Source organism: Marmota monax, unplaced genomic scaffold (assembly GCF_021218885.2).
Source record: "Marmota monax isolate L192 unplaced genomic scaffold, Marmota_monax_Labrador192_F-V1.1 WCK01_AAM20220418_F8-fsc00052, whole genome shotgun sequence".
NCBI classification, from domain to species: domain Eukaryota; kingdom Metazoa; phylum Chordata; class Mammalia; order Rodentia; family Sciuridae; genus Marmota; species Marmota monax.
This window is the reverse complement of record NW_026693473.1, coordinates 3,485,243-3,501,546: the sequence shown is the minus strand read 5'-3', so window position 1 is coordinate 3,501,546 and position 16,304 is coordinate 3,485,243. Positions and strand designations below refer to the sequence as shown.

The 16,304-nt window shown below is 36.2% G+C and overlaps 1 protein-coding gene across 2 annotated transcripts in view; it reads left to right on the top strand.

The window, feature by feature from the left end:
• The window catches only part of Mix23 (mitochondrial matrix import factor 23), a 28,500-nt gene extending 12,713 nt beyond the window's left edge, over window positions 1–15,787 (top strand). For both annotated transcript variants that reach the window (XM_046458068.1, XM_046458069.1), the window contains exons 2-5: window positions 499–624; window positions 3,302–3,448; window positions 11,965–12,024; window positions 15,493–15,787. In XM_046458068.1, the coding sequence (XP_046314024.1) occupies window positions 499–624; window positions 3,302–3,448; window positions 11,965–12,024; window positions 15,493–15,543 (384 nt within the window). In that variant the 3' untranslated portion in view covers window positions 15,544–15,787. The remainder of the gene's footprint in view (window positions 1–498; window positions 625–3,301; window positions 3,449–11,964; window positions 12,025–15,492) is intronic.
• Window positions 15,788–16,304: the final 517 nt, after the last annotated feature.

Here is a 16,304-nt window from a genome sequence, read left to right as displayed (position 1 = left end):
AGGTAGAGATTAATTTATTTGAATTAATTACTACATTTTTCTAGAAGTTTTCTTCCTAGAAACCTGTGTTGCAGTAATCACTGAGAGGACATAGAGCAAACAGTTACAGTGGTGATATTGGAGAATGTGTGGGAATCAGGATCAGTAGAACCTTGTTTGGCTGTGTTCTGGAGATTGGGAAGGACACACATTGTTTGCTGAGTACCATGCCTGCAAATCGGATTTAAATTTGAGCAAAACAGTCTTACTCCTTAAGATGACAGTCTGTAGTGGAGGCAAGAAGACAGGTTTGGTGCCCGCTTTTAGAATTACTATTATATAACTTGACTGTCAGCCTTGTAACAAAGATTTTCTTAGGTTGTACTATATTTGACTGGATTTTCACATTCCTAAGTTAAAAAGCTATTAAATGTTTAAGACTTTTGTTTTTTGCTTAAATACTTAATTTTTATCACTTACTCCATTCAGGTTATATTCTTTTATTTTAAATACATATAGGAATTACTCAAGGTGATGAGGACAATTGATGACAGAATAGTACATGAATTAAACACTACGGTTCCAACAGCTTCCTTTGCAGGGAAAATCGATGCCAGCCAAACCTGTAAACAACTTTATGAGTCTGTAAGTCTATCTTTTGAGTCTCTGTTTTGTGCTTCTTCTATGACTTTCTTTCAGGCAAAATAAGAAATCCATATCTAAACTGTGAATAAACAAATGATATCTTCATGTTTCTTTGCCCATACCTGAGGGTGTACAAGGATTTTGATCTGGTTTTTATAAATTGAATTTGTGATCTTATATGCAAATCTGTGAAGAGATGGTTCTAAAGAATAAGAGCAGTCACTATTTTGACCTCTTCGTCTGCAGTTTTTCACTTCCGGAGACCTGATGCACAAACGGGTGAAGGGGAAAGTACAATAGTAAAGTAAGACAGTAGCAAGAGCAAGGACGAGAATGAATCAATCCAAAAGCCAAACAGATGATGTACAGAATAATTAAAGCCCTTCACACAGTTTATATCTTCTTTCCCTCACTCATGAAGAAGTGAAGTAGAAGCCTATGGCAGATGGGAGAGAAGGAAACCACAGATAAATTGTCTTTTCTTGTGGCTCTGGTTCTCAATTATTTATTTTTTCATTACCTCCTTTATTTCTCTTTAATTTCCAAAGGCAGAATGAGATACTGATATAGCTAAATTTTGTTTTATAATTTAATATATCCTTTCTTTAATTTGGAAACTCTTCAAATGTCACTTGCTATTTTAAGGTCTGCTACCACTAGGTTACTATGTTCATAGTTATATAAAGAAGGTATTACTTAAAACCTAAAATGCATTTCTCGTATATGAAGAATGTCAGTTCTGGACAAGCTTATTGTTACCTGTTAAATTCATAGCATTAATTTCTAATACTTTTGTTCTCCTGTTATATTAAAGTATGTCATTTTATTGAGTGATCAGGTAAGTCTTATGGTTTTGGAAAATTGCAAGATGTGGACTTTAAGAGTAGAATCCAATAATTTGGTGGGTCCAAATTCTATTTTACCATAAGGTTGTTTGATAGTTCACTTAGTTTCTTTGGGTATTTCTGACTAAAAAACTAGAAATTTATGATCACTTTGTGATACTCTCCCCATATCTCTCTACTATTTAGTCATTTCCATTTAAAATCTTCTGTTAACATAAGATTTATAATGTCAAGATTGACAACATGGATTCAGATCTAGATTAAACTCTCCTCTGCTACTTTCTAAGCTGGGTAACCTTGATCATGTTATATGACCTCTCAGCCTCAGTTTCCTTATTTGTAAAATAGTGTGGTGGTAGAACCTAATTTATAGGATTGTTAAGGGATTAAGTGAGTTTAACATAAAGTTCTTATTGCACTGTGTTTTGCAAAAAATTGTTGGTTATTATTATTATTATTATTATTATTATTATTATTCCATGTACCTTGTGTCAGGGATCAGGCCTGTAGAGTGCCCAGCTCATAAGTATCTCAAAGTTCCCTTAAGTATTGTTTCAGTGGGGAAGGAGAAGTCTGTGAAATGTCCAAGTTGCTCATACTCTCCCTGACTCACTGTAGGCCCTAACTCAGTTTACTCTATAGTTGATGAAAAGGTACTTACATTCTCTAAGGGCAACACTTCCAAATGGGAGATGATATGTAAAGTTATAATGAAGCACAAGTTTTAGAAATTCCAAATCTTAAAAGTGTATTCATATTTAACCATTTCAATGCAATCCTTGTTATTAGAGAATATTCCCTTTAATCTTAGCTTTACATTCTTTGTTTTCAAGGTAAATATAAAAATCATTACTGAACGATAAAGTTCATGCACTTAACAGTACTTTACAAATGCATACATTTGGGGGTTTAATTAAAATTCAGTTGTGATCATAGGAATGTGCTTCAAACTTGACCATTACCTTGCTAATCAAATTGGAAAATAGTTATATAAAGAAGGTATTACTTAAAACCTAAAATGCATTTCTCATATATGAAGAATGTCAGTTATTATTAGATTTGGTACACGAAGATGACTTTTTTAAAAAATATTTTTTTAATTGTTGATAGACCTTTATTTTATTCATTTGTTTTTATGTGGTGCTGAGAGTCGAACCCAACGCCTCACACATGTCAGGCAAGCACTCTACCACTGAGCCACAATCCCAACTCAAGATGATGGTTATTAAAGAGTGCTGTCAGATATTGTTACTTTTGATCAAAACACACAATTGATGCAATTATTAACCTGTGCTTTGTATATAAGTTTTCTTCATCAATATTTAACACTTTAACTTATAAAAGGCTCTAATAGGCAAATTTCCTTATAGTAACAAAGACCTCTATATCACTTAATTTGTAATTTATTTTCCTTGTTGAAAATATGAAACTGAAAAAAAAATGAAGAGACAAAAAGAGAGGAAAAATAACAATAAGTGGTCCAAAGGGTGGATGTAGGGTAGGGGAACCAGTTGATGGAACTGTGGGGAGAGACAGGGACACGGAAGTAAAGGAGACTGAGATGAAAAGCCCAACAGGGGAAATGCAGGAAATACTGGGGGCATATTGAGGAAAAAGAGCCCAGGCTGCATAACTTCCACCCTCTAAGGTTCTCTCTTATCTGTTTTTATGTGATATAGATGATGAAACACAGTCTTCTATGGATTCAATTTTTATACCTTGGTTTAGAAAATACGAAATTTCTGAAGTCCCAAAATAAGCATTTTTTTAACATTGAAATATAACAAATTGATATGATTGTTTTTTCCCTTTTTATTCCTTTGTTCTTTTAGTTGATGGCAGCTCATGCTAGTAGGGAAAAAGTTATAAAAAATTGTATAGCCCAGACCTCAGAAGTAGTAAAAAACCTTCGTGAAGAGAGAGAAAAGAATTTGGATGATTTAACGTTATTAAAGCAACTTAGAAAAGAACAGACAAAGGTAAGTTGAACACAATGTACATTTCTCAGGCAGAGTTTTTCCAAATATAACCTTCAAAATAAAGGCAGTTTTTAAAATGCACAATTCAGAGTGAGAGATGATTACTTAAAAAAAAATGGCCAGATTAATGCTTCATTTTTTAGTGGACTTTGTTTTATTATATTTAGGTATTAATTGGTAAATTAATGTTCATTTCATAAATGGATTCAGTATAGCAGCTGTAGGCAAAATAAGCACATAATCATGTTTTATTCCCATTCCTTAATTTGTTCCTCAATGCTAAAGACGGAGGCTCAATATAGACCAATACCAAACTTACAGAAGAGTTGCAAAAATGGTGTAAAAAAACTCAGTGTATCCTTTGTCTGTTCCCCTTTTATTTACATTTTGCCCCACCAGCTTTACAATTCATTCTCTTTACCTTCCCTTCTTCCCTTCATTTTCCCCTGCCTCCTTCCTCCCTCCCTCTCATACATCTGAACACACAGCATATTCTTTCCCTGAACGATTTTGAAAGCAGGTTAGACATATTGTACCACTTTATCCACCACTCCTTTTATTTTTGTACCAGGAATTGAACCCAGAGGTGCTTAACCACTGAGCCACATCCTCAGCCCTTTTTATTTTTCATTTTGAGACAGGTTATCACTTAGTTGCTTAGGGTCTCTCTGAGTTTCTGAGGCTGTCCTTGAATTTGCGGTTCTCCACAGGGAATTTTTCTCACATGACCATTGTCTAGTTATCAAAATCTTGTTTGTATATTAAGATGGCACAGTAGGTAATTTTCAGATCCTTATGTGTCAGGAGATAGAAGATCCAGTGTGAAATAGAATCAGTGTTATCATACTAAGCAGTTGTGAAATTTGTCCTTTGTTGAGTAGATGTAGCCCAACTTCAAAAAGGGGACCTTGTCATCTCTCAAGCTGTTAATAGAAGGAAAAGCCCTTTTCTTGTGGTGCACACAGGGGAGTAGGCCAGGCTGCGGCCCTTTCATGGTTCAATGTGTCTCCCTGGATACTGGTCTCAGCCAATGTTTTTGTTGCTCTTTTTATGACTACTGCTTCAGGTCTGAGTTCCATAACTGCTCATTAATCAGGCCATGGTGGATTCCTCAGGCAGTGAACTTAAGCTATAATGTTCATCTTTCCCCACCCTTGATGTTCATGTAGCCTTATAGATTATTTATGTAAAACTGGTCAAAGTCTAGGGAGCTTTGGATATCGTATTTCATGAAGATGCTAACAAAAGGAAAGTACACAGCAGGATTTTTCAATCAGAAACTGAAAAACCACTCTTTGCATATTAAGTCAAAGAACAGAATGACTCTTGTTCGTGAAGAGCAAAGTGCAAAACTGAACTACTGTGTACTTGGGAGAGATTGTGTCACACAGTTTGCTCAACCCTCATATCTGGTTGTTTTTTTTTTTTTTTTTTGGTACCAGGGATTGAACCCAGGGGTGCTTAACCACTAAGCCATATCCCCAGCCCTTTTTGTATTTTATTTAGAGATAGGGTCTCACTAGTTGCTCAGGGCCTTGCTAAATTGCTGAGCTGGCTTTGAACTCGGGATCCTCTTGCCTCAGATTCCTGAACTGCTGGGATTAGAGATGTGCACCACTGTGCTCAGCTTCAGAGCTGGTCTTTATGGCTTTAGGGCTGTGAAAGTCAGCAGGATGATGGCTGCAGGGAAGAGTTTAGAAAGCAAACCATGAGGTCTGTAAGGTTTACTTTTTAGCCGGAGAACAGAGTGCTAGAGAGCAACCATGAGTAGTACATAAGCAATAAAGATGTGAATTTTTAAAATTTTTTATTTTCAAGTTGCTGTGAAGATTATGAAATCAAAAAGAGAGCTTTCAGGGATGCTCCACCTCTTCATTTTCTATATGAGGAAACCAAGATTCAGGGATAGTGACATCTCCAAAACTCACAAGCTTCGTAAGTGGTAGAGCTGGGACTTTAATCCATCTCTTCCAACTCTGTATTCAGTCAATTTCTTTATGTGAAGTTATGACTAATAGCCAAATTCTGATTACTTTAGTGAGTCTGTTTTTTTTTTTTTTTTTTCAGTTGTAGATAGGCACAGTACTTTTATTTATTTTTATGTGGTACTGAGGTTTGAACCCAGTGTCTCACAATGTGCTAGGCAAGTGCTCTACCACTGAGCCATAACCCCAGCTTAAGCCTCTTTTATTTATATACAGAAATGCCAGTGTAAGGGGCTGGGGCAGTGGCTCAGTGGTGGAGTGCTCGCCTGGCACGTGTGAGGCACTGGATTTGATCCTCAGCACCACATAAAAATAAAAAAAAACGGTATTGTGTCCACATACTATATATATATATATATATATATGTTGTGTGTATATATGTGTGTGTGTGTGTGTGTGTATATGTTTCTTTATTATATATATATATATAAAATAAAGAAAGAAAAGAAATGCTAGTGTAAAACTTCCCTGCCCTCTATCTGAATCCTTAGCTTAGAAAAAACACCTTCGTTGCCGGTGAAGAGCCAAATTCACTGAGTATTTGGGAGTGATTGTGTCACACAGTTTGCTCAGCCCTCACATCTGGTCGTTATGCCTTTAGGGCTGGAAAAGTCAGGATGATGCCTGCAAGGAAGAGTCTGAAAGCAAACTGTGAGGTCTGTAAGGTTTACTTTCTAGCCTGAGAGCATAGAGGCCTAGAGGGCAACCATGAGTAGTATGTAAGCAATGAGGTAACTTCTGTCACCTATTAGTAGTGGCCTTTAAAAAGGAAGTGTACCTGTTTAAGACCCAGAGCCTCAAAACCATCTCAAGCAACAGTTTGTTGGTGGCACTGATTATAATTATAGTACAAGGTAATGAATATCTGCAATGTTATAAATGACGGGGTGGGGGGGCATAGACTGTCAGGCTTTAAGGGAAAAATTCCCATCTACCTTGTAAATTAATTGCTCTTTACAACATTGTAAATTAATTGCTCTGAAACGTCTTGATTTTCAGTCTGTAAATGGGGATTCATACTTCATAATTTTCGTTTTGTTTTTTTTAGATGAGATTTCACTATTTTGCCCAGACTGATCTTAAATGATTCTTTCACCTCAACCTTTCCATTTTCTTAGACCAGCATGGGCCACTGTGCCCAGCTACTTAATAACTTCTTAAGCTTTCATTTTTTGGTGAGGACTGCCTTATATAATGTACATAAAAGCTAGCATATTGGTTGGTAGACAGTAACAGTTCCTTTCCTTTCCTTTTCTAGTTTTTGGGACTGTTGCATTACTCCTCTTTCAATATCCTATCAATCAATGGTTTCTACCATTTGTTTTGCCACTACTTCAAGACATAGGGGAAAACAGATGACTGCATCTTCTGTGTCAGCGCTTTCTTCTATTTGGAGAGTTCTAATTGTTGAAAGATTTTCTTATATATTGCAAACTGTGTCCTCTTGTAATGTGTAAATACTGCTTCTTAATCTTCCTTCTGGAGCTATACAGCCTAAAACCCTTTTTTTTTTTTTTAATTTTTTATTGTTGTCTGTTCAAAATATTACATAGTTCTTGATATATCATATTTCACAATTTGATTCAAGTGGGTTATGAGCTCCCATTTTTACCCCATATACAGGTTGCAGAATCACATCAGTTACACATCCATTGATTTACATATTGCCATACTAGTGTCTGTTGTATTCTGCTGCCTTTCCTATCCTCTACTATCCCCCCTCCCCTCCCCTCCCCTCCCCTCCCCTCCCCTCCCCTCTTCTCTCTCTGCCCCCTCTACTGACATTCGTTTGTCCCCCTTATATTATTTTTCCCTTTCCCCTCACTTCCTCTTGTATGTACTTTTGTATAACTCTGAGGGTCTCCTTCCATTTCCATGCACTTTCCCTTCTCTCTCCCTTTCCCTCCCACCTCTCATCCCTGTTTAATGTTAATCTTCTTCTCATGCTCTTCGACCCTACTCTGTTCTTAGTTACTCTCCTTATATCAAAGAAGACATTTGGCATTTGTTTTTTAGGGATTGGCTAGCTTCACTTAGCATAATCTGCTCTAATGCCATCCATTTCCCTCTAAATTCTATGATTTTGTCATTTTTTAATGCAGAGTAATACTCCATTGTGTATAAATGCCACATTTTTTTTTATCCATTCATCCATTGAAGGGCATCTAGGTTGGTTCCACAGTCTAGCTATTGTGAATTGTGCTGCTATGAACATCGATGTAGCAGTGTCCCTGTAGCATGCTCTTTTTAGGTCTTTAGGGAATAGACCGAGAAGGGGAATAGCTGGGTCAAATGGTGGCTCCATTCCCAGCTTTCCAAGAAATCTCCATACTGCTTTCCAAATTGGCTGCACCAATTTGCAGTCCCACCAGCAATGTACAAGTGTACCCTTTTCCCCACATCCTCTCCAGCACTTGTTGTTGTTTGACTTCATAATGGCTGCCAATCTAACTGGAGTGAGATGGTATCTTAGGGTGGTTTTGATTTGCATTTCTCTGACTGCTAGAGATGGTGAGCATTTTTTCATGTACTTGTTGATTGATTATATGTCCTCCTCTGAGAAGTGTCTGTTCAGGTCCTTGGCCCATTTGTTGATTGGGTTGTTTGTTCTCTTATTGTCTAATTTTTTGAGTTCTTTGTATACTCTGGATATTAGGGCTCTATCTGAAGTGTGAGGAGTAAAGATTTGTTCCCAGGATGTAGGCTCTCTATTTACCTCTCTTATTGTATCTTTTGCTGAGAAAAAACTTTTTAGTTTGAGTAAGTCCCATTTGTTGATTCTAGTTTTTAACTTTTGTGCTATGGGTGTCCTATTGAGGAATTTGGAGCCCGACCCCACAGTATGTAGATCGTAGCCAACTTTTTCTTCTATCAGACGGCGTGTCTCTGATTTGATATCAAGCTCCTTGATCCATTTTGAATTAACTTTTGTGCATGGCGAGAGAAAGGGATTCAGTTTCATTTTGTTGCATATGGATTTCCAGTTTTCCCAGCACCATTTGTTGAAGATGCTATCCTTCCTCCATTGCATGCTTTTAGCCCCTTTATCAAATATAAGGTAGTTATAGTTTTGTGGATTGGTTTCTGTGTCCTCTATTCTGTACCATTGGTCCACCCACCTGTTTTGGTACCAGTACCATGCTGTTTTTGTTACTATTGCTCTGTACTAAAACCCTTTTTATACAACATCCCTTTAAACATTTAAGAAGTTAGGAAGACCACCTTGACGACATATTTTCACATTCTTCAACTGAATCCCTCCCCTTTTCTTTTTTCTTCCTCCTCTTCTCCTTTTCCTCCTCCTCCTCCTTTTTTTTTAAGTTGCTTTTTTTTTTTTTTTAATCACAGTGAGCAGCTATTTATTATGATTATCCCAAAGGAGAGAATATGGGCAGAGAGGACACCTACGTTTATTTTTCAATGGTCAATTTCATTAGCACTAACCTTTTTTTGTTGTTGTTCTAATCAGTTATATACGACAGCAGAATGCTCTTCAATTCAGTGTATACAAATGGAGCACAATTTTCATTTTTCTGTTTGTACACAAAGTAGGGTCACACCATTCCTGCAATCAGACATGCACCTAGGGTAATGATGTCCATCTCATTTCATCATTAAGGTTGCTATTTTTTCCAGGCCCAGTAGTGCACACTGTAATCCCAGCAACCAGGGAAGCTAAGGCAGAAGGATCATAAGTTCAAGGCCAGCCTCAGCAATTTAGTGAGGCCTTAAGCAACTTAGTGAGACCTTATCTCAAAAAACAAAAGGGCTGGGTATGTGGCTTAGTGATTAAGCACTCCTCTGTTCATTCCCCGGCATAAATGAATGAATGAGATCAAGAGCAAGAGTGGAGCGAGGGGGGGGAGAGGGGGAGGGAGAGGGAAAGACTGGATGGTTCATTAAAATCTGAAACTGAGGTTGCTTAGGAGCTTCTTCAGGTGTAATACTGCTCCATAGTACAGGTCCAGTGTCAGAAATGCAGTCCTTCCCATCATGCCATAGTTCTAGCCATATGGGCCTGTGAACATTTTGACATTAGTTCTTGAGTCTAGGAAAAGAGTTTATAGGAGCCACTGATCAGAATCAAGTTCCTCATTAGTGTTGCATGCAAATTCCTCAAGCCTCCTGCCTAAAGTGTTTTCCTAATTGGTCTGTGTTTGGCTTGGGTCTCAGACTCATGGTTGCCCAGATCTTATCTCACTGTCTGGCATTTTGCTCTTGACTCTTGTCTGAGTTGGTTCTCAGCTTTAGTCTGAGAAAGTCATTCTGGTTCTAAATTCCAGCAGCTTCAACCTGTAGCCTATAGTTGGTGCTTTTTTCTCTTCTTCCTTCCCTGCTCCCTCACCTGGTACTACGGGTTGAATCCAGGGGTTTTATGGCACTGAACTACATCCCCCACCCTTTTTATTTTTTATTTTGAGACAGGATCTCACTAATTTGCTGAGGCTAGCCTTGAGCTTGCAATCTTGCCTCAATCTCCTGAGTTGCTAGTGTGTGCCACTGCACTCAGCTTTTCCCCCATTTATTTATTTATTTATTTATTCATTCATTCATTCATTCATTTATATGTGGTGCTGAGACTCGAACCCAGTGCTTTACACATGCTAGGCAAGCACTCTGCCACTCACCCCCATCCCCAACCCCTGCATTCAGCTTTTCTCCTAATTTTTGATTATTTTCAAACCCTCTTCCTGAAACTAACTAGCTGCTAATCCCTCTGATCAGATTCACTAGGAGTATTATGGGTCCTGTCATCTGAGCCTGAAACTGAATGAGAAAGTTAGACTTAGTATTTTAGTCTTAGACCTGCTGCTTTGTGATCAAAGTGTGGAGATTCATACCTTTCTAAATCACTTGGACATAATGTTTTCTCTTTTTCTCTCCTTGTTTTCCTTCTGGATTCTTTTTTCTTAGTTCTCTATCCAAATCAGCTGGCCACTCTCTTTTTTCACTCTATTGTTCAAATCCATAGTTGTATAATCAATTTCTAGAACTTGAATTGTTGGATTCAAGGACATGTGAATGTACATTTTGATAAGTCCTGCCAATTTGCCCTCCATAGACATTGGAATAATTATACCACTACTGAAATATATGTGTACGAGTGTGTCTTTTCCCACTTGCTCACTGGTATTAGGTTTTATCAAACTTTTTCATATTATTGTTTGTGTATTTCTTTGTAGCTGAGTAAGATTGAACTTTAAAAATATATATATTTTGGTGTGGGGATGTACTTCGGTGGTAGAGCACTTGCCTAGCATGTATGAGGCCCTGAGTTTGATTCCCAGCCCTGCAAAAAGAAAATAATAATATTTATTGGCCTTTTTTATATCTTCTTTGAACTGTTTGGGCTTTGGTTTTTTTTTTTTTTTTTTTGGTTTTGGTACCAAGGATTTAACCCAGGGTGCTTAACCACTGAGCCATATCCCCATCCCTTTTTATATTTTATTTAGAAAAAATGTCTCCCTGAATTGCTTAGGGCCTTGCTAAGTTGATAAGGCTGGTTTTAAACTTTTGATCCTCCTGCCTCAGCCTCGAGAGCTGCTGGGATTACAGGCATATGCTACATCGCTGGGCTTTGGGATTTTTTTTTTTTTTTAATATCAACAGCTTTTATTTCTTTCTCTTGCCTTGTATTTCTTTTATTTTTATTTATATGACAGCGGAATGCATTACAATTCTTATTACACATATAGACACAATTTTTCATATATCTGATTGTATACAAAGTATATTCACACCAATTCGTGTCTTCATACATGTACTTTGGATAATAAGGACCATCACATTCCATCATCATTTCTAACCCCATGCCCCTTCCCTTCCCCTCCAATCCCTCTGCCCTATCTAGAGTTTGTCTATTTCTCCCATGCTCCCTCTCCCACTATGAATCAGCCTCCTTATATCAGAGGGCTTTGGGAATCTTTAAAAGCTCTCACGGTGATTGATTTTAATATGCAGCAAAGTTTGAAAACAATTTTTCTTTTAAGAATTTTTTTTCACAGTTTTTATTGGTGCATTATGGTTGTACATAATGATGGGCTTTTTGGTTACATATTCATACATGCACACAATATAATGATGTAATTTGGCCATACCATTCCCAGTATTTCCCCTTTCCTTCCCTTCCTTCCTTTTCCTGGTTCCTTTCCTTTATTCTACTGATCTCTCTTTGATTTTTCTGAGACCACCTCCCTTTCTCTTCCTTTTTCCTCTCTAGCTTTCACATATGAGTGAAAACATGACCCTTGACCTTGTGAATTTGGCCTGTTTCACTTAAAATAATGTTCTCAAGTTTCATCCATTTCCTGCAAATGATATACTTTTTCTTTATGGCTGAATTAAACTTCATTGTGTATATATGCCAATTTTATTTATCCAATCTTCAGTTGGAGACACGTAGGCTGATAGTTCAATAGTTTGTATAGTGTGATTGTGCAAGCAGCAGCTAATTTTGTTGGGAAAACATAATAAAGTTTGGTTTTAACTCTGTATGTTGCATAACTTCATTTTTTTTTTTCTTTCCTGCAGTTGAAATGGATGCAGTCAGAACTGAATGTTGAAGAAGTGGTAAATGACAGGAGCTGGAAGGTATAAAATAGTGTCAATTATTGCAGAGAAATAGGAGGGAAACTGAGCTTGCAAAGGACAGTCAGGGTGAAATGAGTGCCAGGAGGCTGTAAGAAGAATAGAGAACATGCACTAATGAGCAGTTGAGGACTTTAACTGTTTTTGGTGGTGGTGGGTGGAGTGCTATTGTCCTGTACATAGAATCATCTTATAAAAGCTTTATAGGCAGATGGTAAAATTCTGTGATCTGTCATGGTAATAGAATTGGAGATATTACATGTCTTCTAATACTAATTATGGGTATATTTAATATTTAAAATTTTATTCCAGTAAACTGAAAACCTTCAAAGAGATTATTTTTAAAATTAGCCATTTGTACATAATTCATTTCCATAAAGTTTCATATCATTAGCTACCCTGTTAGTTTCTTGCCCTCTAATATATTTGATAATTACTTTTTAATTTTACTTTACTATTATCTGGTAATTGCTTTTTACTGCTTGTAGTTCACATGTTCTTTTGTACCACCCCTGTGGTTCTGATTAGGAACTAGATTGGGGAACCACATCTCAGGAATTTACGTATAGTCAAAAACCACGAGTTCTGACTTTATTTGTAAACTTCTAATATGAAAGATTTCCAAAGGGCAAAACCTATTAAATCTAAAAGAATGAACTGAAAATTCTGTTTTATCTTTTGAAATTAACTAATGGAATAGGTTATAACCCTTATAAGAGAGAGGCTAACTGAACCAGAATCCAGAATTCAAAGCCATGGTTATTACTTGGATCATTTTGCTATAGTGCTAGTTAATATTCATGGAGTCCCATTAGATATAATTACATAGAGCATATGAAGCATGGAAGAAACATTTGTATGAATAGCATACCAGCAGGAAAAGAAAAGAACTGTGTTCTTGGCTTAACTGTTGTCTCCCTGGCTAGGTCTACCTTGGGTTTCAGACCTTGGCTTCTGGTCATTTGGCTTGGCCTCTTGGATTCCTAACTCTTGCCATTTAGTAAATGTTTTTCCCTCTTCATTTCCTTTTCTTTGATTGACTGTTTCAGAAATAGTCATGCTTTTAAAGATACACAAAAGCAAAAGGAAGAATATTTAATCACTAAACATATTTTATCACAAGAGAAGTCATCTTCTACCTACTATTTGTAACTAACATATATAGCATGTTATTTTTCCTTTGTCATTTAATAATTACATCAATCTTGAGGGGAAAAGTAGACTGACAACATGCTGAGTCATGAATAAATTGCAAAATACAAAATAACTTTTTTTGCTTTATCTCATTTCTTCATCCTGTCCTCTTGACCAAAATTTACTACATTTGTCCTTTCCATTAACATAATAAGGTTAGGCTACTTGAAAGATTTTGTCACCATTTGTCTGGAAATATTCTCTGGTAAAGTAATATTTATTCTTGGAATAGGATTGAGAGGGGCACAGTGAATATCTATCTTGTAAAACCCAGTGCAGAGGATTATGATATATATATAAAATGTAGTAGGAAGGGTGAAACATGTTTTGATTTGATATCACAGATGCTCTTGACTTATGAGGGGTTACATCCTGATAAACCCATCATAAATTGAAAGTATCCTTAGTTGCAAATGACACTTGACCTACCAGACATCATAGTATAGCCTATCCTAAATTAAGTGTTCTCAGGATACTTACATTAAAACTACAATTAGTTGGGCATTGAGAGAATTGTTCTACATATTGCTAGCCTGGGAAAAGATCAAGATTTGAAGTTATGGTTTCTTCCAAATATATATTGCTTTCACACCATCATAGAATTGAAAAATATCGCTAGACCATTTGTAGTTGTAAAGAAAATAGGTTCTACTTTTTCACAAAAAGTGATGGCTTTACTTGTTTCAAAAAAGAAAATGTAGCTCTGGTACAGTAGCCAGCAAAAGTGATTAGGAAATCATATAGGAGGATTTGGAGAGGCTCAGCCAGTTGTTTATATCATCCCAATCAGTGTGTCAGGGGCACTAGTTTGAAGCCTTTTCTGGTCTGAGCTTTGGAAGTGTCAGGGCTGGGAATAGGAGTGAAATGAATTTTAAGATGAAACAGTCAGAAAGTCATAAACTTTTTACATGTTTTCTTTTAACTAAGATATGCATGCTGAAAACATGTACAGTTCAGAGAATGTTAATCAAATGAGCATTCGTTTACCTACCATTCAGGTTTAGAAGTTGAATAATACCATGTAGTACCTTAGAAGCTCTCTGTGTAGATTTTTTTTATTTTTATCACAATCAACAGCAGCTAACAGAAGTAATTTTTTTTTAACCTGAAAATTTGTTTCTTAGCATACGTGGGGTATAGAAGTAAAATCTGAGAAGAAATTCTTTTAGGTTTTAGCAGTTTCTTTTTAATTGGACACTTAAAATTTTCAGACATGTGTTCAAAATTTTTAGTTTTTTCTTAAAATTGTTACATATTAAACCATATGCAGTAAAAATTCTGCCTTTACTCCCTCTCCCCTAAGCTATCTTCTCCTGTCTGAAAGCATAGTACATGCTTTGATATATTTGTACCTTGTTTAATTTTATATGTATATATTTCCCCCTTTGCTACACAACTGAAATATACTGTTCACACTTAAGTTTTTCCCCCTTAATGTATCTTGGAAATCTTTTCAAATCAGATCATAAAAATCTTCCTGTTAAGCTTTTTTTAGGTACCGGGAATTGAACCCTGGGTACTTAACCAATGAGCCACATCCCCAGCCCTTTTTTGTGTTTTATTTAGAGACAGGGTCTCACTGAGTTGCTTAGGGTCTTTCTAAGTTGCAGAAGCTGGCTTTGAACTCGTGATCCTCCTGCTTCAACCTCCTTAGCCACTGGGATTACAGGCATGCACACTGCACCTGGCCCTTTTAAGCATTTTTAAGATTATTTCATTGAATAGCTGTACCAAAACATATTTAATAGTCCCATATTGACACTTAGTCATAGAGCATACTTTTAGCATTTATGATATGCTACTTGTTTTGCATTTTAGGAAGTAAGATAAACAAATCAATTATATAAATCCATAGAGTACAGCCATGTTTGCCTGGCAAGTATACCTTCTTATACGAAGGATGGAAAAGTACAACAAATATCTCAGTAACAAAACCTATTTAGAAAAAAAGCTTTATTTTATTTTAAACTTAAGTCCAAACTATGTCTGGAATATGGAACTGAAATGTTTGTGAATTTCTAAATTAGTAGATTCTTAATTTTTCTTAATGTAATTAATTATGTAATTTAATATAAAAATATTAAAATTACCTCTTGCATGTGTATCAAGGCCTTTTGTACACTTATTACCTAGAAAGTCAGTTTGGCCTAGTGAGGCAACACCTCTGTTTGCTAACTCTGTTGGCTTGGAACAAAAATGATAACATCCTCCTAATCAAATTTAATTCCAGATCTGCTTTATGCAGAAATGACTTTCATTTCTTTTTAAATATCTTAGGTGTTTAATGAACGCTGCCGAATTCACTTCAAGCCTCCAAAGAATGAATAAAGAAAGATCCTTTTTTTAAAAGAAGAACCGGGTCATCTCATGAGAGCTAAGCACGACAGACATCAACAGGGTGGGCTGCTTAGGATGATTTCTGAGCCAACAGTCCAAGACCTTTTGTTGATTTCAGCCCCACTTAGCCAAGACCTCAAGTCTAAATAATTCTGATAATTATAAAATAATCAATTGCTATTTTATACTGATTCTGTAAAAAAAATGTTTTATAACTATTAAAATAATTTTCTGACTCAGTGTACATATTTATTTGTTGGTTTTCCAAGTTGAGACAGTCCTCAGAAGAGAATTTGCACATAATTTCAACATCTGAGTAGTTATATCTTTGGGGTTTTTATCAATTTGGCATAAATATGGAGCTCTTTGGCCACTGATGAGTTTATTCTTACATTTATCATTTATTTTTAAAAGGGAGTTTTATAAGCTGAATGCTATCCAGTGAAGCTTTCTCTTAGTATCTTAATTTATCTTGTTTTTAGATACAAAAACTAACACTGGGTGGAATTTTTGACACTAAAAAAAGAAAGCACATTGAGAAAAGGCAAGGGATAGGGAAGGGTTTGTGTGATATTCAATGAATTAGTAAAATTATTCTGTAATTTTGGAATTTGATTATTGAAGAAAAACACTGGCTCTGGGTTGGTATAGTTCAGTAGTAGGTAGAGCAGTGGCCCAGCATGTGGAAGCCCTGGAATCAATCCCCAATGCCTCAACAAAAAGAAAAACACTTTGTAGTACAGGATGATTAA